The sequence below is a fragment of the Hypanus sabinus genome, chromosome 26, assembly GCF_030144855.1.
Source record: "Hypanus sabinus isolate sHypSab1 chromosome 26, sHypSab1.hap1, whole genome shotgun sequence".
NCBI lineage: Eukaryota > Metazoa > Chordata > Chondrichthyes > Myliobatiformes > Dasyatidae > Hypanus > Hypanus sabinus.
Window position 1 is genome coordinate 40,298,536 of NC_082731.1, and position 22,583 is coordinate 40,321,118.

At 42.6% G+C, this 22,583-nt stretch overlaps 1 protein-coding gene across 4 annotated transcripts; it reads right to left on the bottom strand.

Annotated features, from left to right (window-relative positions):
- Positions 1–1,527: 1,527 nt before the first annotated feature.
- On the bottom strand, positions 1,528–22,052 carry LOC132381475 (transmembrane protein 229B-like). 4 transcript variants are annotated; one of them, XM_059950914.1, is made up of 3 exons: positions 21,841–22,052; positions 6,465–6,757; positions 1,528–2,980 (listed from the first exon to the last, which is right to left on the bottom strand). In XM_059950914.1, the coding sequence occupies exon 3, from the start codon at positions 2,948–2,950 to the stop codon at positions 2,435–2,437; it is 516 nt and encodes a 171-aa protein (XP_059806897.1). In that variant the 5' UTR covers positions 2,951–2,980; positions 6,465–6,757; positions 21,841–22,052; the 3' UTR covers positions 1,528–2,434. The 4 variants fall into 4 exon arrangements, with proteins under 4 accessions (XP_059806897.1, XP_059806896.1, XP_059806895.1 ...); XM_059950913.1 differs by having other exon boundaries at positions 21,818–22,052; XM_059950912.1 differs by lacking the exon at positions 6,465–6,757 and having other exon boundaries at positions 1,530–2,980; positions 21,818–22,052.
- Positions 22,053–22,583: the final 531 nt, after the last annotated feature.

The following is a 22,583-nucleotide window of genomic DNA, read 5'->3' on the forward strand; positions in this document are numbered from 1 at the left end:
TAGAGGGATGAAGTAAAGAGCTGGGAAGTTGATTGGTGAAAAAGACAGAAGGCCATGGAAGAAAGAAGAGGGGGGGTGCACCAGAGGGAGGTGATGGACAGGCAAGGAAATAAAGTGAGAGAAAGAAAAGGAGACGGGAAGTGGTGAGAGAGAGGGGGTTCGCTGGAGGGCATTACCGGAAGTTTGAGAAATTAATGCTCATGCCATCAGGATGGAGGCTACCCAAATTGAATATAAGGTATTGTTCCTCCGACCTAAGTGTGGCCTCATCACGACAGTGGAGGCTATAGATAGACATATCGGAATGGGAATGAGAAGTGGAATTAAAATGGGTTGCCACTGGGAGATCCTGCTTTTTCTGGCAGATGTAGAGTAGGTGCTTGGTGATGCAGTCTCCCAATCTATATCGAGTTTCACTAATAAACTGGATGCCACTCCGGGAGCACCAAACACAGTAAATGACTCCACAGACTCACAGGTGAAGGATTGTTTAGAGCCCTGAATGGTTGTGAGGGAGGATGTGCAGGGACAGGGGTAGCACTTGTTTCACTTGCAAGGGTAAGTGCCGGAGGGATATCAGTGGGAAGGGGCGAATGGACGAAGAAGTTGCTTAGGCAGCGATCCCTGCAGAAAGTGGGGGAGAGGGAAAGATGTGCTGGGTGGTGAGTTCCCGTTGGAGCTGGTATTAGAGTACTCCACTTGACTACTCGAACATGCCCAACCATTAAATATGTTCTGGCCCAGGCTTCGTCTTCTCAGTCAGTATCAGAGGAATCTGTATTCCAGTGAGAGTTAGTGCCTGTGAAACCCGCATCCCAGAAAGAATAAATGCCTACAGGATTCCTTACCCCTGGTGACAAGTCAGAATCTGTGGAACTCATGGCTCAGTGTGAACCAGGGTCTCTAGGACCTATATCACAGTGACAGTTCATATCTTTACCATGTACTCCCCCAGTTAGAACCATTGTCGATGCCATGCACTACCCGAGCAACAACCAGGAAGGTTACGAAAATGATTCCAGGATTGAACACAATGAAGGGTGACCAGATTGAATCCTATCAAATATTGAAAGGTCTGTAGAGTGGATGTGGAGAGGATATTTCCTATGATGGAAGAGTCAAGAACTAGAGGCCACAGCTTCAGGATAAAGGGATGTCCTTTTAGAATGGAGATGAGAAGGAATTTATTTAGCCAGAGAGTGGTAAATCTGTGGAATTTGTTGCCACAGGCAGCTGTAGAGTCCAAGTCACTGGGTGTATTTAAGGCAGAGATTGATAGAATCTTGATTGGTGAGGGCATGAAGGGATACGGGAGAAGGCAGGAGACTGGGGCTGAGACAAAAATTGTATCGGCCCTGATGAAATGATGAAGCAGACTCGATGGGCCAAATAGTCTAATTCTGCTCCTAAATCATATGGTCTACAGGTGTCCCCCGCTTTGCGAATATTCGCTTTACGCCGCTTCGCTTCTACAAAAGACGTACATTCATAACCTGTTTTCGCATTACAAAGAGGATTTTCGCTTTTAAGAAAAATTTTCCCATATAAATTAATGGTTCTTCGCTTTACGCCATATGAATGGTTTCATAGGAACGCTCCAACTTTGTAAAAGTGGGGGACATCTGTGTTGTCTTTTGGATCCCATACCTCAGTGCAAGCCAGGGTTTATAGGTCCTGTACCCCAACTACAATATATGTCCTTGAGATACAATACAGAATTGTCCATGGCACCTGCATGAAACCCAACCCAAGTACATCTGCATTGGTGGGCCATTCATCAATTTTAGACCAGTGCTTGCAGGAGACTAAGTGCAAATCCTAGAAAAAGCATGCCAGCAGAATCATGATGGGTTTTATTGCAGCATGCAGAAATGTTGAAACCTTAGACAACAATTGGGCACAAGTCCAAGATCCAAACATACATAATATCCCATTTTTAATCATATCTTATGTTGTCTGCAGAGGGAGCTCCAACCCAAATATCAAATGATGTGCACCCTCAATTCTACTCAGGAACAAGCTGGGTGCATTATGTAAAGAAATAAAATGGTATTATGTGTGACCTAGTCACATGTTTGCAGCCATGTCCATAACTCTCTTGTAAGAGTAACCATTCAGGTAAAGGCAGAGTGAATTTTCAGAGCAGAGACTGGTTAGTGGGGTATGGGAGATTTTAGGAAATGAGTTAGCATAAATAATGGGTTTTCTGTTGTTCTCCTGGCTTGATCCATGGTGTGCGATGATTAAGTACCTGTCAATATCAGTGCATGCACTGGAAGCGTGGACACCACACGGAAAGAATCATTCATACAGAGGAGCAATGTAATGTAAAAGCTATTTCTGACAAGTAGTACAAAAAAAACACAGCTCTTGTTAAATGTCAGTTTTCTTTCGTCCATTTCTGGAAAGCTTCAAATGGATTACAGATTGGTCTCTACTTTTCTTTCCTGAGCTTCAAGTGGTCCCACAGTGTGGCCGGGGCAATGCCAGGAGACCGTGGCTCCCCATTTTCATCAAACCTCAGACGCAGGGTGTTCCTGATCACCAGCTTTTCCACAATGAAGGAAGCGCAGAACCAAGGGACCGCATACTCCAGTGTAACTAATCCCATGAAGTCATAGTCGAACTGGGAGTAATCCCAGGGGCAGGCATTGAACTGGCGCAGGATGTATCCTGTTGAGAATTCCCAGATGTAGGTCCAGAGGGTGTAGATGAGGCATCTCACCAAACTGGGGCATCGGTCTTTGAGAGACAGGTACATTCGCTCCACCACCATGATGCATGTGCCGTAGATGAACAGAGCCCACACACTGGTAACTCCTGGGAACTTCCAGTTAAAATTGATGACAAACTCCCAAGCAGCTGTAAACATTACCTCACAGAAGTACCCATGGATGGCATACAGGTACCAGCGGGAAAGGGCACCAAGGGGTTCCAGCGCTCCCACCATCCTTTTACTTTCTTTACGTTGCGTGTGGACCTGAACAAACAGAGATCAAAGCTACTTCTGAAAGAGTTATTTTCAGACACAAGTTGTCTCTCCCCCAACAACCCAATCCCAGACAGATCCCACCCAATGCCCCAAAATCCAGTTACGCAACCAGCCCTCAGCCCATACCCAAACCCCCAATCTCCAAAATCCACTGAGGGGTAGTGCTCACATGTCATCTTCCAAACCCAGAATGATGAACACATGCCCCCAAACATAGACGGTCCCACACCACCCAGCCAAACCATAAAGGAGTCCCTACCCTTCCTTTCAAAACCTTAAGGACCCCTGCCCCACCCTGAACACAGAGAGACCTATCTTCAACCCCAATTCTGCAGCCCCTACCTCAAAAACTAGACATATTTTTCACTTAGAGGGTAGTGGGTATTTGGAACAATCTGCCAGAGGAGGTGGCATAACTATAGTGGCTAAAAGTCATTTGAAGAGATACGTGGATAGGAAAGGTTTAGGGGAATATGGACCCCTAATCAAATGCAGGCACACAGATGAGCATCTTGGTCGAGATGGGCAAGTTGGGACAAAGGATCGGCTTCTGTGCTATATGACCCCAAACCCAGAGAGGATCTCACACTCCCCCACACACTCAAGCTCAAGAAAGGGCCACATCCAACAATGAATAGACACTTTCCCCATCATCCAACATCAGATACCCAAATCTTGAACCAGATGCCAGCATAAATTGCTCAACACCAGACTGAGCCACATACCATCATTCAACATTGGAGGAGCCAGTAACAAAGCCAGGTGAATACAGTGTAGACAAACGCCAATATATTTGCTACGGGATCTGCGGCCTGTTCCAGGGAGCCAGCCAAATGGTCATGGTCACTCAGGAATCGGAGATGATTGGTAAATCTACGTATGTCTGAGGACCCTGATTCTGGAGGCTGGCATTCTTTGGTAATGGGGTGAAATGACTGCTTGGAGAAATAGGGTTTCTCGTCCTAGGTCAATTCCACTCTCCTATGCCACTACAGCATCAGGCTGCTGGGTCCGTGAAAGGGTATGCACCTTGAGGGACCAGAGGACACCATGACAAAAAATTAGCAGCTTGCTCTTCCACTCTTTGATTTCAATGCATCCATGGTGGAGGGTGACCTTGTGTGTCTCTTTGTGCCATTTCTTTTGCATGCCTTTTGAGCTTCAGGAAATGGGAGGGGGATCTGAAGGGGGAAAACTATGTGAGGATGACAATTTGGCCTATACGTTGGAGTTTATTAAACATAAGAAATAGGAGCAGGAGTTGGCCATCTGACCCATCAAACCTGCTCCGCTATTCTTTAAGGTCATGGCTGAAAGGACTTGTCCACTTACCTGGCTTTCCCCCACAACCCTTAACTCCCCCTACTTTGCAAAAATCTATCCATTCTTGCCTTAATTATATTTACTGAGGTAGCCTCCACAGCTTCATGGGGCAGAGGATTCCACAGATATTCCTCATCATAAGCGGTGGATTATTGGTGGAATGGTTTTAAAGGTGAATGGTCCAGCTTTCACTGCAGTAGAGGAAGTTAGACAGTGTGATAACACTAAAAACCAGGTCACATGAAGCATTGGCACAATTGTACCATAATGGATTTCTTCATTGCTAGTGGCCACAGATACCAGAACCATGTGGATGATATGTAGTAGGCCTCCGTTAGTCTTGATAGACCATGGATTTGCCCCTTGGAAAGTTTCCAGGGGGCAGGCCTGGTCAAGGTTTTTCTTTAATGGAGGACTGACAGTTGCCCAAGCTGCAAGTCTCCCCTCTCCACAGCACCAATGTTGTCTAATGGAAGGGCATTAGGTGTTGTCGCAGAGTAATGTGTGATTCAGTGCCTTGCTCAAGGACACACATGCAGCCTCAGCCAAGGCTCGAACTAGCAACCTTCAGATAACTAGACGAACACCTTAACCACTTGGCCACGCACCAATACGGATGACATAAGGCATGTTAGAACATAGAACAGTCTCACACAGTACAGGCCCTTCAGCCCACAACATTTTAACCTACTCTACCACGTAGCCCTCCATGTTTCTATCATCCATGCGCCTACCTGAGAGTTTTTTAAATCCCCTTAATGTATCTGCCTCTACCACCACCCCTGGAAGCACTTGGCAAAAGATGATAGAACCGTGGACATTGCTTCCAAAGACAGGGACTAATATTTGATTATTGATTGTTAATTTTGCATTAGAACAGCACAGTACAGGTCCTTTGGCTGGCAATGTTGGGCTGACCCATATAAACATACATCATGATCAAACCCTTCTCTCCTACCCAGCCACAACCCTCTATTTTTCTTTCATCCATATACCATCCATATCCATATCCATCTAAGAGTCTCTCAAATGTTCCAAATGTATCTGCTCCATCACCATTGTTTTCTGTGTCAGTAAAGCTACCTTTGACATATCCCACTATGCTTCTTCAAATCACCTTAAACTTATTCCCTCCCCTATTAGCCATTTCTACCCTGAGGAAAAAAAGTTGACCACAGCCCATTCCATCTCTACCTCTTATCACCTGTACACCTCTATCTAGTCACTAAAGATCAGTGGAGGAATGTTCTCATCTGAAAAATTTTAAGAATAACACACTGCTGGCAGGTCCTACACTGACTGAGCTTTTGCAAAATTATCAGCAAACTCAACATTGGAGATGTCCTTAATGACGACTTTAGTTTGGGAAAATAAAAAGCAGGAATAGGTCAACGGTCCAACCGGATTTCTCCAATTCAATAAGAATATGACTTTCACACTCTTTTCCCTACATCTCAACTCTGCTGTGATTCAACTGTCTATCAGTGTCTGCTGGGACATGCTGAATGACTCCGCTTTCACAGACGTCCAGGTAGAGAACTTCAAAGAGTCAAAATCTTCTAAGAGAAGAAATTCCTCCTCTTTTGATTTTAAATCAATGACTTCTTACTCTGAAGTTATATCTCCTTGTTTTTTTTATTTACTTTGCAAATGAGCGTTTTAATCTATTCCAAGATGATCTAACCCTTCCCTCCGAGACAGCCCTCATTGTTTCTTTCATCCATGTTTATCTAAGAGTCTCTTAGATGTGCTTAATACATTTGTCTCATTCTGTGTAACAAAACCTACCTCTCCCTTCCACCAACAAGCTCACTTTAAATTCCACTCCACCCCATTCTTAGCATCCACCTTGTCAATGCTCCTCAGAACCTTGTGCAGTGAAACATAATAAACTCTCTATTTTCTGAACTGCAATGTACAAGGCCCATCCGACAAACTGCTTTTTTATCGATGTCATGTCATACTTCCAGTGCACAAATCAACCTAGCGAGCAAATCTTTTTGAAGTTAATTGAGAATATAAAGAGCAGGGTAGGTAATTATAAACATATCTGATCTCCCCAAGGCATTTGGCAAAATGGCAATAAAGGGGTCTTAGTCAAGCATTTATGGAGTTAGGTTTTCTTTAGCACGGAGGGGTAGCTGGTTACCTGTCAGAAACAAGAGCCTCAGGATTAATGGTCTGTTTTCAGACTGGTAAGGCGCAACCAAGGAGATCCATGGAAGTTCTCAACTGTCTCTTCAGCTTGATAGGTGAACCCTCAAGAGCGAGGATGACTTACTACCACATTGGTTTTGTAGGGTCTGAGGTGGCTGATGAGGCCAGTGTCCAGTGGAGAACCTGGGCTGGTGCCCTCCTTCCTTACATGGGGGGTCTGACGAGTCAGGGATCTCAATTTCATTCCTAATGCTCCTTCTCTTGTTCATATGGGCCAGAGGTTCCCTGGATTGGAGAGAGTGCAATTTTTTTTTTCAAAGAGACATGGGGAGCATCCTTAAATCTTCCCCTTTCTCCACCTGACCATCTATTCCTGTCAATAAGGTATTTAGTTCTCACTCCTGGTATCAGGCACGGAGACAATGTGACCTGCTCAATGCAATTGACTGAGTGGATCCGAGGCCTCACACTGGGGCTATTGATCTGGCAGAGGACGCCGATGATAGTTTGATGGTTCGGAGTATTTTTATACTAATACCAGAAAAACGGAATGAAGTTACAGCTAGATTTGCTGTGGATGCAGAGATAAGTGGAAAAACAAGATCTAAGGAGAATACACAGAGCATGCAAAGAGTACAGAGAGGTGTGGTAAACAAGCATAAAATTGGCAAACAGAGAGGTTTGGGGGGGGGGGGGAGGGAAAAGTAAGGCTCTGCGCCTTGGTTAGAAAATGGTTAAATGGAAAGCGTCTCCAGAATGCACCTGTCCAGAGGACTCTGTATTCACCTGCATCAAATTCAGATGTCAGCACACAAGTACAGCTAGTGATTAAGAATTCAGAAAGAATGTTTGCTTTGTTGCACGTGGGAAGGAGTACAAAAGAAGAGAATTCTTGCTTCAACACACAGCGTGTTGCTGGCACTACTCCCATAAGGTCACTTTCCCTTCAGTTCATGAAGGATATTCTTGCCACGTTGGCAATGCAGGCAAGTTTGGGTCTTGAGATGCAAGCATTGCCTTCCAAAATAAAAAACAAATGCTGGAAGAAATCGATAGGCCAAGCATCAGCTATGGAGGCAAATGGGTACATCAGTGTTTTGGGTTGAGACCCTGCTAAAGGATTTGTTGAGACTAGGAAAGATTGCCAGTATGTAGATGCACATGAGGGGAGGGAGTGGAATAGAGGCAGGTAGGTGAGAGGTGGAACCAGGTAGGGGAGGAATGTTGACCAGATGGAAACAGGTAGGCAAGAAGGTGGTAATTTTGGACAACACTTTCAGCAGAGTAGATGGGGCATTCACTGGAGCTTAGAAGAATGATAGGTAATCTCATTTAAACGTACATTTACGGGGAATATTTACAATTAAAAGTAAATTTATTATCAATGTAGTACATGTCACCATATACTGAGATTCATTTTCTTGCAGGCATTCACAGTAGAACAAAGAAATACAATAGGATTGATGAGAAACTACACACTAACAACGACTGACAAAGAACAATGTCAGTTTTGAACAAGGAGTTCAAAATTGTGCAACTACAAAATAACAAATAATAATAATAATAATAAATAAGTAAATAAATAATACTGAGAACATGGTTTTTAGGGCTGTTGGAAGTGAATCTATCGGCTGTGGAGTCAGCTCGGTGCTGAGATGTGAAGTTAGCCCCTCTGGTTCAGGAGCCTGATGGTTAAGGGGTAATAACTGTTCCTGACCCTGGTAGTGTTCGATCTTAAGCTCATGTACCTCTTTCCCAATGGCAGCAGTGAGAATTGGATGGTGCATGGCCTTCATGCCTGGATGGAGAGTGACCCTCATGAGGGAATATGGAAGTAGGGAACTAGTTTCAGAATGAGGTGGATTTGAGGAGCAACTTGCTTCCATCAGAGGGCCGTGAATCTATGGAACTCTCTACCCCACAGGGCTGTAGGGACAGAGAGTCATTGAAAATATTTGAAATATCTTTAAATGAGGCAGATCCAAGGATAATGGAGATTCGTCAGTAAGATAAAGATCCACCAGTGAGATAAAGATAGGGGCAACCAGGCAGCATTGCCATTAGCATAACAGTTTACACTGACAATAGTCAGGGTTCCAGTTCTGCCACTGTAGGAGAGTTTTTCCATGTTCTCCTGTTGAACGCTTGGGTTTCCTCCAGGTGCTCTGGTTTCCTCTCACATTGCAAGGACAAACATATTAGTAAGGGTCAGTGGGATGTGGGCACCAGAAGCAGGTCTTAGGTTGCTTCCGATGCCTGTTCGGACTTGTTGGTTGCTGATACAAATGTTGCGTTTCTCTAAGTTCTGATGTTTCGCTGTGCATGTGACAATCTTTGTCTTTTATAAAGGTGTGGCACAGTGGGCAGAATTTCAGACTCTTCTTATTTACATTTTCTCACCTGCCTATCCCTTTTACCTGGGCCCCCTCCTCCTTTCCTTTCTCCTGTGGTGCACTCTCCTCTCTTATCGGATTCCTTCTTCTCCAACCCTTGACCTTTCCCACCCACCTGGCTTCACCTTCCAACTAGCCTCCTTTCCTTCCCACATACCCTTTTACCTTGGCATCTTCCCCTTCCGTCTCAGTCCTGAAGAAGGATCTTAGTCTGAAACATCAACTGTTCATCAATTTCCATAGTTGTTTGCTTACTGTAATTTACAGATTTTTTTCTCTCTGGTATTATGTATTGTATTGTACTACTGCTGAAAAGTTAACACAATTCATGACATAGTGCAGATATTACATCTGATTCTGATATTCTCCAGCACACAGCTCAGTGTTTTTAGCTTCAACAATTTCTCTTTGACTCACTTCCTTCTGATAAACAGTGTTGTTATGGAGCACATGTAGCTTTAACCTGTTACACTTGCAGCCCCTTTTTGAGAATCGCAGGATCGCTATTGATTTGGGTCAGAAGACCCAGGAAATGAGAGAGAGAGAGACGTGCGGAATGTCTTGACCCCCCCACCCACCCCCGGCGATATAACAGCTACGGGAAACGGCCATTGTCTCTTGGAGATGGACTTGTGTATTACAATACTGTGCTACGTAGAAGTCCTCAGGCAAAGTGGGCTGGTTGAGGGAGGGATTGTATCACCCCAACCTGATTGACATCTGAGACCCTGTGAGTCAGGATAAAAGAGGGTTGGTGGGAACAGTCCCACAGACGCACCAGAAGAAACGCTAGCGATCCCGTAATAGCGGAAGCCGGTGGGAGGAGGCCACGAGCGTTCAGTTCCATTTGCCCCGGAACCAGTGGCTTTTACCACGGGAGAATGGCTTTTAGCTAACAACGGGGAACCCAACTCCCAACGACTCTCGAAGGACTGGGCAAGTTTTAACCCGTCTTTCTCTCAAACCAAAACGCTGCAGCTTGAATGAACTAACAGTGACTTTTATATTTCCATCGGACAATACATTATCCCCTAGACAACGATAGAGCTATTTCTTATTGATTATTATTATACCCGCGCTTTTAGATTTGGTATTGACGACGTATATTATCTGTATGTTTGCATTGATATTATTTTGTGTATTTTTATCAATAAATACTGTTAAAATAGTACCATCAGACTTCAACAGACCTCTCTATCTTTGCTGGTAAGTGACCCAGTTACGGGGTTTGTAACAACTTGGGATTCTCGTCTCGGGATTTGATACCAAATTGGAGGGCCAGTGAATCGGGCTTGTAAGTCCAAACTTAGATCTGGTTACGCGGGTAGCCAGGCAGGAAACCAGCAAAGATAGACATGGGTGAATTTATAGAAAACCCGACTCTGGAGGCGCTAGAGGCGGCCACCAAATCAGACTTGATAAATTTGGCGAAGGGGTTAAACCTCGCAGAGGTGAGGTTGTCAATGAAAAAGCAGGACGTGCGAAGGGCAATAACTCAGTATTATATTGGGAAGAATGCGTTTGTAGCTGAGGTATTGGAAAATATCCCTGAAAAGGTACCAGCTAGTGGGACGGCTCAGTTAGAGTTGGAGAAAATAAGGTTGGAACATGCAATTAAGGTAAAGCAGCTGCGAAGGAGAATGAAAGAGCTGAGAAACAAAGAGAGCATGAAATTCAGTTAAAACAGCTGGAAGCAGCTGAGAAAGAGAAAGAGAGAGCCGAGAAGGAGAGAGAGAGAGCCAAGAAGGAGAGAGAGTATGGGGAGGCAGAGAAACAAAGGAAACATGACTTGGAGATGGAGAAGTTAAGGCAAGGGCGAAGAGATCAAGGGTCAGACCGAGAGGAGCGGTTTAACGTTAGTCGAGAGTTGAGGTTAGAACCTCCGTTCGAGGAGACGGATGTTGATAGTTATTTCTTGCTTTTTGAAAAGGTGGCAGTGAATCAGAAGTGGCCCAGAGATCAGTGGGTGGCGCTGTTACAAAGTGTGTTAAAAGGGAAGGCACAGCGGATATATACAGCGTTGTCCATGGAGGAGGAAGAGGAGGAGAGTTATTACAAAGTAAAGGAGGCCATTCTCCGGGGTTATGAGCTAGTACCTGAAGCGTATAGACAAAAGTTCAGAACTTTAAAGAAAGGGTGGAATCAGACGTATACCGAGTTTGTCTATGAGAAGGGTGTGCTCTTGGACCATTGGTGCACAGCAGAGATAGTGGAGGAGGATTATTGGCATCTCAGGGAGTTAATTCTGATTGAGGAATTTAAAGGTTGTGTTTCGGAGGATATCCGGATGTACTTGAATGAGAAGCCGAATCAGTCCATCTCAGAATTTGCTAGGTTCGCAGATGAATATGCCCTAACCCACAAGACAAAGTTTTCCTCAAATAAAAGTTCCCAGAGAGACCGTGGGAACGATCGAGAAAGTCCGCCGGCTGAGGCAGAGGTTCCGCCAGGAGCTAGTGGTAAGATTGAGGGGGAAAGGCCAGATGACCAGAGATTTCTGGGCTTGACCTGTTTTAATTGTGGAAAGGGGGGGCATATTGCATCTAGGTGCTTTGCTCCGAGGAAAGAGACAAGAAAAGGGAAAGCAGCAGTCCCTATCGGATGTGCTGTGGTAATCAGTAAATCGACAAGAGAGCCCAGGGTAGACAGAGTACGAGAAGGGTCTGAGACTTGTCTGTCAAACGGAATGTCTGTGAGGGAGGGAGACACACCAGTTCCAGTACGGATCTGGAGAGACACAGGGGCTGAACTATCATTGATTAGCAGTAAGGTACTGGATTTTGGTTGCAAGACGGGAATGGTAGCTGTGAAAGGAATAAGCAAAGGGCCAGAAATGGTGCCCTTACATAGGGTCATTATGGATTGTGAGCTGGTGTCTGGACCAGTTGAAATAGGGGTGCGATCAGAATTCCCGAGAACTGACGCGGACGTCCTTCTTGGTAACGATTTAGCAGGTGGTAAGGTTTGGTCAGCAATGACGCTGACAAGCCGGCCGGTGAGTGTAGCGGCCCCGCCCCTAGATACTAAGATCTATCCCGCATGCACGATCACTTGCAGCATGTCAAGAAAGGCAGCTAAGAAAGGGAGCAGTTTAAATCCGGCCAGTTTCGATTTGGCCGAGACGTTTTTACCGACCCTGTACCACGAGGGTTTAGAGGGTGGTAAAACAAAGAGTGGTAAAGTGAAAGAGAGTAAGGGAGAGGAGGCAGACCTGCCCTTAGCGAGTAGAAAAGTTCTAGAGGCAGAAGATAAAGATGAGAAACAGATAGAGCTGTTAAAAGGTCCAGGTTTGGACATGGATGATCTGTCTGGTTTGGCAGAACTGTTTGAAGAAGTTGAAAATTCCAAAGGTGTTCCCGATAATGAAATGAGGGCAGTCCTAGATGAAAAGGGTGCCCTTACCTCGAAGAAGTCTGCTGGGTTGGCAAGTGAGGTTGTTTCAGCCCGCGGGGTTGAGTTTACTCCGGAAGGGAGTTGCCCAGAGAGTAGCTGGGAGGATCAGGGGAATTTAGAATTTGGACCGAGTACAGGTATTGAAAGCCTGGAAGAGGCAAATGTCCCATTTGAGTGTGTCCAAGATGTGGATGCACGTGGTACTGAACCTAGTAATGGAGCTCAGAAAAAGTCTTAGGTATTTGATTCAGTTAAAAAGGAAGGCTGTCCTTGTGGGTCAGATAGACTTGGTTCAGTGAAGAAAGGGTTAACCTTGGTAATAGTGGGAAGTGAGAGTTCCCAGGTGTTTGTGCTCGACGGTGTGTTAAAAGTTAATGCAGAGATCAAAAGTGGGGAGATGAATATTATTATTGAAGGAAACGGGAAATATGTAGTTCCCAAATCGAATGAAGAAAATTTAAAGCCTGCGGATCGCTTACAGATTGAGTTGGAAGATGACGGGGGGGGGGGGGGGGGCATGCTATTGTTATGCCAGAGTGTGGTGTGAAAAGGCAGAATTTGAAATGCTGCTTGAACAAAGAATTCGAACTGAAAACTAATAGCCTGAAGGGTCCTGAAGAGAAAGCTAGCAACTTGTGTAAAATTAAAGAATTCGGTGGAAATTCAGAAGATGCTCTAAGTTTGGGACACGGTGTTGATAAAATAACTCCTATGAAAGAAGCGGGCGAAAGCCTATTTCGCCAGGGTAACCAAGCTCTCCACGTGGGGATTAACCGGAAAAGAGGTGAGGGTTAATGGGGACGCCATTTTTAAATAGCAAAAGCCGGTTTTACGGGATTTCGACAAAGCATGTGAATAATAAAGACAACCCCATGGAAGCCTGCCTGTTAAGTTTGAAAGCAACAGAAAGATTAGTATTTGCATGAACTTTTGTAGTATACACGTAAGCTAAGATCACAACTCCTTAGTTTTTGTTTGTTGAAGTAAAGAAATAAAAATAAGTGGTTATTAAATTGAAGTTTGATGCTACAAGACTTTAGTAAGGTACAACATGTTAAGATATTAAAGGAAGTGACACTGTAATCGTTAACTGTTTAGATGCTGAATTGAATGTATAGCTGTATTACTCTGCCATGAAAAGGAAGAGCTTTTGTTTTGGGTTAGATTCTAAAATCCTGTAAGACTCTGTACTACTTCGTTTTCACCGCTGGTGAAAACGCGTTGAAGAAAGGGGGTGTCACGCCTGCAGCCCCCTCCTTTTTGAGAATCGCAGGATCGCTATTGATTTGGGTCAGAAGACCCATGAAATGAGAGAGAGACGTGCCGAATGTCTTGACCCCTCCCCCACTGGCGATATAAAAGCTACAGGAAACGGCCATTGTCTCTTGGAGACGGACTTGTGTATTACAATACTGTGCTACGTAGAAGTCCTCAGGCAAAGTGGGCTGGTTGAGGGAGGGATTACATCACCTCCTAACCTGATTGACATCTGAGACCCTGTGAGTCAGGATAAAAGAGGGTCTGTGGGAACAGCCCCTCAGACGCACCAGAAGAAACACTAGCGATCCCATAATAGCGGAAGCCGGTGGGAGGAGGCCGCCTGCGTACGGTTCCATTTGCCCCGGAACCGGTGGCTTTTACCACGGGAGAATGGCTTTTAGCTAACAACGGGGAAACCAACTCCCAATGACTCTCGAAGGGTTGACATCATAAAAGGACTGGGCAAGTTTTAACCCGTCTTTCTCTCAAACCAAAACGCTGCAGCTTGAAGGAACTAACAGTGACTTTTATATTTCCATCAGACAATACATTATCCCCTAGACAACGATAGAGCTATTTCTTATTTATTATTATACCCGCGCTTTTAGATTTAGTATTGACGACGTATATTATCTGTATGTTTGCATTGATATTATTTTGTGTATTTTTATCAATAAATACTGTTAAAATAGTACCATCAGACTTCAACGGACCTCTCTATCTTTGCTGGTAAGTGACCCAGTTATGGGGTTCGTAACAAACCACACCATAATCTAATTTTCAACTAGACTTCGCTCTAGCATAGCTACTTCCTACAATGGTGCTGATGTTGCTTCTCCGTAAGAAGCCCCTGAACTTCCAGGAGCTCCTCACAACGTGCCAAAATACTCATGCAATTTCTGCACCTCGGGAGAAATGCAATTTATGGTTGCTGTGGAAATGTTCAAGGCAGGGGAATCTTGAAGAAAGCCTGAGAGATTCCAATCCCCATAAAACCTCCTCTATCTCAGAGAATGTGCTCCATAAGCAACCACTATAAGATCATGTAGTTACACAACTTGACTCCTGCGTAGATCCTTAACCCTTTTTTCAAATCCTTAACCTCTCATACTTTACCCTCCCTCTTTTAAGAACGCCTTAGTCACCCTTATATGTGTGTTCTGTGCATTACTGTGCTTTATACCCTGGTCCAGAGAAACATTGTCTCTCCTGATGGTATACATGTCAGAATCTGAATCAGGTTTAAAGTCACTGGCACATGTTGTGAAATTTGTTAACTTTGAAGCAGCAGTACAATTAAATAAATATAAAGCAGAAATGAATGACTATGTGTGTGTGTGTGTGTGTGTGTGTGTGTGTGTGTGTGTGTGTGTAAATTAAATAGTTAAATTAAGATAAGTAGTGCAAAAATAGAAATAAAAAACTGTGGTGAAGAAGTGTTCTCGTGTTCAACATCCATTCAGAAGTTGGATGGCAGAGGGAAGAAGCTGTTCCTGAATTGCTGAGTGTGTGCTTTCAGGCTTCTGTATCTGCTTCCTGATGCCCTGGATGGTGGGGGTCCTTAATGATGAATGCCGCCTTTCTGAGGCACCGCTCCTAGAAGATGTATCTAGTTAAATGACAATAAACTTGACTTGGCTTTATCTTTAACCCAAATCTTCATGCTGCCACCTGTTGAAAGTACAGACTGTGTTTTGGAATTTTTCTTTCTCTGCGACCTCCTGCAACTTTTATGGTTAATGTTAATTTTTTTTCTGCCACACTTGCAGCTTGCATTTCCTTATTTGCTCCTTGTATTGTTGACGTTTGGTGTTTTCACACGTCTGCATTAACTTCCTTCCCCTCAGTTTTCCAGACCACTCTCTTGGGCTTATCTCTTCCAGAAAGCAGTTTACGCTCTGGCAGTTCCAAGTCAACACATGGTTGGTGCTCTCCTCTCCATCTCTCTTGTATACTGTACTACACCCTAATTTCTTGTTTCTATTTCATTCATTCATGCATTTTTATCTAATTGTCTTGATTTTCCTGAATCTGTACCTTGTTCTCTCGCGGGGGGCGGGGCTCTGCACAGGAACAGAGTAAATTGCAAAAAGTTATGAACTCAGTCAGCTCCATCATGAGCTCTAGCCTTCCCAGCATCCAAGATATTTTCAAAAAGGTGGCACACATCATTAAGGACCGTACCCCCCCCAACATCACCTAGGACATGCCATCTTCTCATTGCTACCATCAAGGAGGAGGTACAGAAGCCTGAAGGCACACACACTCAGCAATTCAGGAACAGCTTCTACCTCTCTGCCTTCAGATTTCTGAATACACATTGAACCCATGAACACTGCCTCACTACTTTATTATTTCTATTTTTACATATATATATTTACTGAAAGTCATACTTCTATTTTATGTATTGCATTGTACTACTCCAGCAAAGACAACAAATTGTACGACATATGCCTGTGATATTAAAACCTGATTCTTTAGACGTGTGCTCCAGCTTCCAAAGACCTACCGGCTGGTAGGTTAATTGCACGTTGTAAATTGTGCTGTCATTAGGTTCAGATTAAATCCGGGGGTTGCTGGGCAGCAAGACTCAAAGGGCTGGAGGCCCTGTTCCACACTGCTTCTCAATAAATAAACATATCTGTGCCTCCAACTTCTCATATTTATTTCCTTATTTTGTGTTCCCCCTCTTTCTATTTGTGTCCCCTCCCTTTCCCTGTTTTCCTTCTCACCCACTCCTCTGTGTATCATGCTGGCCATAACAGCTAAACCTTTGCATTTCTGCCTCTCTTTATTTCTGCCCCTGCTCTTCTCTCTCTCAATCTCTCTCTCTCTCTCTCTCACCCCTCCCTCTCCTCCATGATTTTGCACCGACTCTCTCATCTGCTCCCACAGCCATCACCCCATTCCCAGCATCATTCCCTCTTTCTGTATCACCCCCTTTGCTGGATTTTTGTCTCATATCTTTCCTTCTTTTTCATTGGCTGTTCTCTGCTCCAGAGTCACCTTCTACCTGTCCCTCCAATTCTCTCCCTTTTCTTTTCTTTCTAAATCTTTTTATTAATATTAATAATATGGACAGAATACAGATGATATATTGATAAAGAAATTACCAACATACACATTCCATTACATATGAAAAAAAAACATACATAATAGTTACAATATAAATGAGTTTACCAAGACATAAGCCATAAGATATATGTATGGACATAGTAAATCTAAATATTTCATAATGTATAATATAAAAAAAAACAGAAAAAAGAAAGAAAAAAAAACAAAAAAAAATTTATATAATGCAAAACTAACTAATCTAATCTAATAACTATAGCTAATAAGTAATATAAAAGAAAAAAAACAAACAAAAGAGAAGGAAAAAAAAAGTGGGCTGTTTATAATATCTCACAAAAATAAGTATTCATCAATGCCGTCACTTCCGGTCCTCTCAAAATACATAAGCTAAAAGCTGGGAAATCAAATGTACTTGGCACAGGGTCATATTACATCATATGAAAATGTTGAATAAATGGTCTCCATAACTTTTCAAATTTAATAGAAGTCTCAAAAGTACCACTTCTAATTTTTTCTAAATTTAAACATAACATAGTTTGAGAGAACCAATTAAATACAGTGGGAGGATCAATTTCTTTCCAATTCAACAATATAGATCTTCTAGCCATCAAAGTTAGAAATGCAATCATTCGACGGGCTGAAGAAGATAAATGCTGTGAATCTAACATTGGTAAACCAAAAATTGCGGTAATAGGATGAGGTTGTAAATCAATATTCAAAACCGCAGATATAATATCAAAAATATCTTTCCAATATTTCTCCAAAAATGAACACGACCAAAACATGTGAGTTAAAGACACAATTTCAGAATGACATCTATCACAAATAGGACTTATATGAGAGTAAAAATGAGCTAATTTATCCTTGGACATATGGGCCCTATGTACAACCTTAAATTGTATTAGTGAATGTTTGGCACATAACGATGATGTATTAACTAATTGAAGAATTCTATCCCAATTCTCACTAGAAATACTAAAACTAAGCTCTCTTTCCCAATCCTGTTTAGTCTTATAAAGGGGCTCTGAACGTATCTTCATAATTATATTATAAAGTTTTGAAATAAGCCCTTTTTGAAAAGGGTCTAATTCAAATAAGCTCTCCAAAGTATCTGAAGGCACAAAATTTGGAAACGTAGAGAGTACAGAACTTAAAAAATGTCTAATCTGTAAATATCTAAAAAAATGAAATCTCGGCAAGTTTTATCTGTTGGATAATTGTTCAAAAGACATGAAACAATTATCTAAAAATAAATCAGAAAATCTTAGTAATCCCTTAGTTTTCCAAGCTGAATAAGCTTGATCTATAATGGAAGGGTGAAAAAAACAATTAGATACAATAGGACTATTTAAAACGAATTGAGTCAACCCAAAAAATCTCCGAAATTGAAACCATATACGCAATGTATGTTTAACTATCGGGTTGTCAATTCGTTTCGGCAATTTAGAAAGAGCAAAAGGGAGAGAAGTCCCTAAAATAGAACCCAAAGCATAAGCTGATACCGATTTAGTTTCTAAACTCACCCAACAAGGGCCAAAAGATCCACCCCCATCTTTCAACCAGCATAACAAATATCTAATATTAGCTGCCCAATAGTAAAATCTGAAATTAGGTAATGCTAACCCGTCTTCCTTTTTTGTCTTCTGTAAATATGTTTTACCTAACCTGGGATTTTTATACTGCCATATATATGAAGAAATTTTAGAGTCAACATTAGTAAAAAAAGATTTCGGGATAAAAATTGGTATCGCTTGAAAAATATATAAAAACTTAGGTAAAATAACCATCTTAATAGCATTAATCCTGCCTATTAGAGATAGAGACAAAGGTGACCACTTAGTAAACAAACCTTTAATCTGATCAATTAAGGGTAAAAAATTAAATCCAAACAAATCTTTATGGTTCTTTGTGATTTTGATCCCTAAATAAGTAAAAGAGTCATTAACTAATTTAAAGGGTAAATTTCCATAAATTGGGACCCGTTTATTTAATGGAAACAATTCACTTTTATTAAGATTTAACTTATACCCAGAAAACTCACTAAATTGAGCCAATAATGATAAAACTGCTGGAATGGATTTCTCCGGGTTAGAAATGAATAGTAATAAATCATCTGCATACAAAGATAACTTATGAATATCTGTCCCACGATTAATACCCAAAATATCCTGTGATTGTCTGATGGCAATTGCCAAAGGTTCTAAGGCAATGTTAAATAGTAATGGACTAAGAGGACATCCCTGTCTAGTGCCCCGAAATAGGCGAAAAAAGGGAGATCTTTGATTATTGGTAACCACTGAGGCTACTGGAGTATGATAAATCAATTTAATCCATGATATAAATATCGGACTAAAATTAAACTTCTCCAACACATTAAATAAGTAAGGCCATTCAACTCTGTCAAATGCTTTCTCCGCATCTAATGAAATCACGCATTCTGAAGTATCATGTGAGGGAGTATAAACAATATTCAACAATCTCCTAATGTTAAAAAAAGAATAACGATTTTTAATAAAGCCAGTTTGATCATCTGAAATAATTTTGGGTAATACCTTCTCCAATCTAGATGCCAGTAACTTAGAAAAAATCTTGGAGTCTACATTCAATAAAGATATAGGTCTATAAGAAGCATAATTAGTAGGGTCTTTATCTTTCTTCAATATTAGAGAAATGGAAGCTCTATAAAAAGATTGTGGCAAATTCCCTAATCTAATGGCCTCCTCAAAAAGTTACCTAACCAAGGGGAAAGAGTAGCGGAAAAAAATTTAAAAAATTCAACTGTATAACCATCTGGACCCGGTGCTTTCCCAGAATTCATTGAGGAAATAGCCCCTTTAATTTCTACATCCGTAATAGGAGTATCCAATATCAAAAGATCATCAGATGATAACCTTGGAAAATTTAATTTCCCCAGAAAATCAGACATGGTATTATAATCTTGAGGAAATTCAGATTGATACAGGGAGGTATAGAAATCTTGAAATGCCTTATTTATCTCATCATGATTAACTGTCAGATTCCCATTCTGCTGACCAATCTTAGTGATTTGACGTTTAACCAGAGCATTCTTCAATTGACTAGCTAACAGTTTACCAGATTTATCACTATGTATATAAAAATCAGATTTAGTTTTCATTAATTGATTTTCAATCGAGGATGTAAGTAATAAACTATGTTCCATTTGAAGTTCAACCCTTTGTTTGTAAAGCTCCTTACTAGGAGCAATCGAATATTTCTTATCAATCTCTTTAATTTTATCAACCAATAAAAGAGTTTCCATCTTGATACGTTTCCTCAAACCAACAGAATAAGAAATAATCTGTCCACGTATATAAGCTTTAAAAGTGTCCCAAAGTGTTCCGTAGGAAATATCATCCGTAGAATTAGTTGAGAAGAAGAAGTCGATCTGCTCCTCCATAAATTTAATAAAGTCAGAGTCTTGCAACAAGGTAGAGTCAAATCGCCATTGTCTAGCATTAAAAGCTGTATCCGTAAATTTCATAGAAAGTAATAACGGAGCGTGATCAGAGATAGCTATAATATCATAGTTACAACCGATTACCAATGGAATAAAACAAGAGTCTACAAAAAAATAATCAATTCTTGAATAAGAGTGATGAACATGTGAGAAAAAAGAAAACTCTTTGTCATTAGAATGCCGAAATCTCCAAACATCAAAAACTCCATTGTCAGTCAAAAAGGAGTTAATACAAGTGGCCGACTTATTAGGTAAAGTCTGAATAGATAAAGATTTATCCATCAGAGGATTTAAACAACAATTAAAGTCACCACCCATTATTAACTTATATTCGTTTAGATTGGGTAAAGAAGTAAATAAAGACTTAAAAAAGTCAGGACAATCCACATTTGGAGCATAAACATTAACCAAAGCAACCTTTTTATTACAAAGTAAACCCGTAATTAACAAAAATCTGCCATTCGGATCCGAAAAAAATATCATGTTGAACAAATGAAATAGAGGAGTCAATAAAAATTGAAACTCCTTTTACTTTAGCATTCGAATTTGCATGATACTGTTGACCCCGCCAAAATCTAAAAAAACGAAATTTGTCCTCCCTCCTCACATGAGTTTCTTGTACAAAAATGATATGAGCATTAAGTCTTTGGAATACTTTGAAAATCTTCTTTCGTTTAATTGGGTGATTTAAACCATTAGTATTCCAAATTCTCTCCCTCCATGTCTAGCTCACTATCATCACTCATCTCACTCATTACAATTACTTTACTTTTCTCTCCTATATGTGATTTGCTTTCATAATGTTACTCACTGAGATACAGTCCCCTGATTTAATCCGAGCCTAATCACAAGACAATTTACAATGGCCAATTAATCTACAAATCTTTGTACTGTGGGAGGTCACAGGGAGAATGTACAAACTCCTGACAGGCAGCGGCCGGATTTGAACCAGGGTCGCTGGTACTGTAAAGCGCTGTGCTAACCACTACCCTACAGCGCTTGTGAGTATATTTATCCTTCCCTCTCTCTTTTCTACATCTGCCACCCCCTCCTGTTCTGGGGTCTCTCTCCCTCTCTGGTCTTTGTCAATTCCTTCGCACTTTCTCTGTGTTTCTAGCATGAGAAAACCTGCAGATTCTGGAAATCCAAGGCAGTCCTGAAGAGGGGTGTCAGCCTGAAAAATGAACTCTTTACCCTTCACTGTAGATGCTGCCTGGCCTGCTGAGTTTTTTTTTCTCCAGCCCTTTCTGTGTGTTGCTTCTCTGTTATTTCTTCCTGTTTTTTTACAGTGGCCAATAAGCCTAAAATGTCTGCCCACATTTGGGTTGCAGGTGGAAACCACAGCAGCTGGAGGAAACCCACAGGATAACTGTGAGCAGTCAAACTGCACGCAGGCAGCACCAGATGTTTGGACTGAACCCAGGTTTACTGAAGCAGTGAGCCAACATCTCCACTAACCTGCTGTAGGGCTGCCCATTCTAATCTTTGTTAAGACAAAAAGGAGGCCATTTGGCCCATCGATTTCATGCTAGCTTTCACTGCCATCAGTCTCTTTCAGCCATCCCCACCCGTTTCTCCTCCCTACCCTGCCGGCCAGAGGGGCTTCACCTCAACCTACCCTGCTAGTGGCTCAACCTAACCTGTTGATGGTGGTGGGGGGGGGGGGGTAGGCACCCTTCAACCTAACTTGCTGGTGTCAAGCCTGAACCTCAACCTACCCCGCTGGCACGTCCCCCTCCCATTGGTTACCTTCGACGTCAATCAACTTGTACCTGCAGCGACTTTCAGCCCGTACCCGATCGGGACATCGACGGGTCGGCTCGGCACCCGTTCGGGAGCGGGCGCTCGCCACTTTACTCGGTGTGAGCGGCGAGCACGGCTGGCCGACCGAGCTCAGCCCTGACGCCGCTCCTTCCCGATTCTCCTTCTCCTCCTCCTCCTCCCGGCCCCGCTCTCCCCGGCAGAAACGTAAACATTGCGCGATGACGTCTCCCGCCCGCCGCTGTGGATAGGATTGCGCAGGCGTAGTGTATGGGCAGGGGCGGGGCTGAAACGTGATTGACGGCGATCTGAGCCCCGGAGAGTTGGTGATTCGTCGCAAGTTTGCTGCAAAGTTGCATTCGGGACAACGGGTGGACGGGTTAACACTGGTGATAAGGGGCTCGGCCAGCACATAAGTGCAGGGATGCAGACAGGTGACAGGAGCAGACTAACTTCGCGTTTCCCCGGGTGAGCGAAGGGTTAGGTTCCAAAAAAAAAACATTATGCGAAAAATCGTATACCTTCACTTCTGTGGGAGGCACCAGTTACATGGGAGATTAAAAGAAAATGCTTTAAGGTCGCCATCGGGGTGGAAGATGGCCCACGGTTCAGTAGGCACTGAAGTTACCGGCTAGCCAACGTGGGAACTGCAGATTCTTCCAGAAAGGGACAAAGGTCAACTTCCTTAGGCTGTTTACCCAGGGCTTCAATGCACTTTTGATGCATGGCTCTAATAAGGGGTGACAGGCCATAG

Excerpts from the sequence above, each read along its gene's own strand:
- LOC132381475 (XM_059950914.1), bottom strand. The coding sequence starts at position 2,950 with ATGGTGGGAGCGCTGGAACCCCTTGGTGCCCTTTCCCGCTGGTACCTG.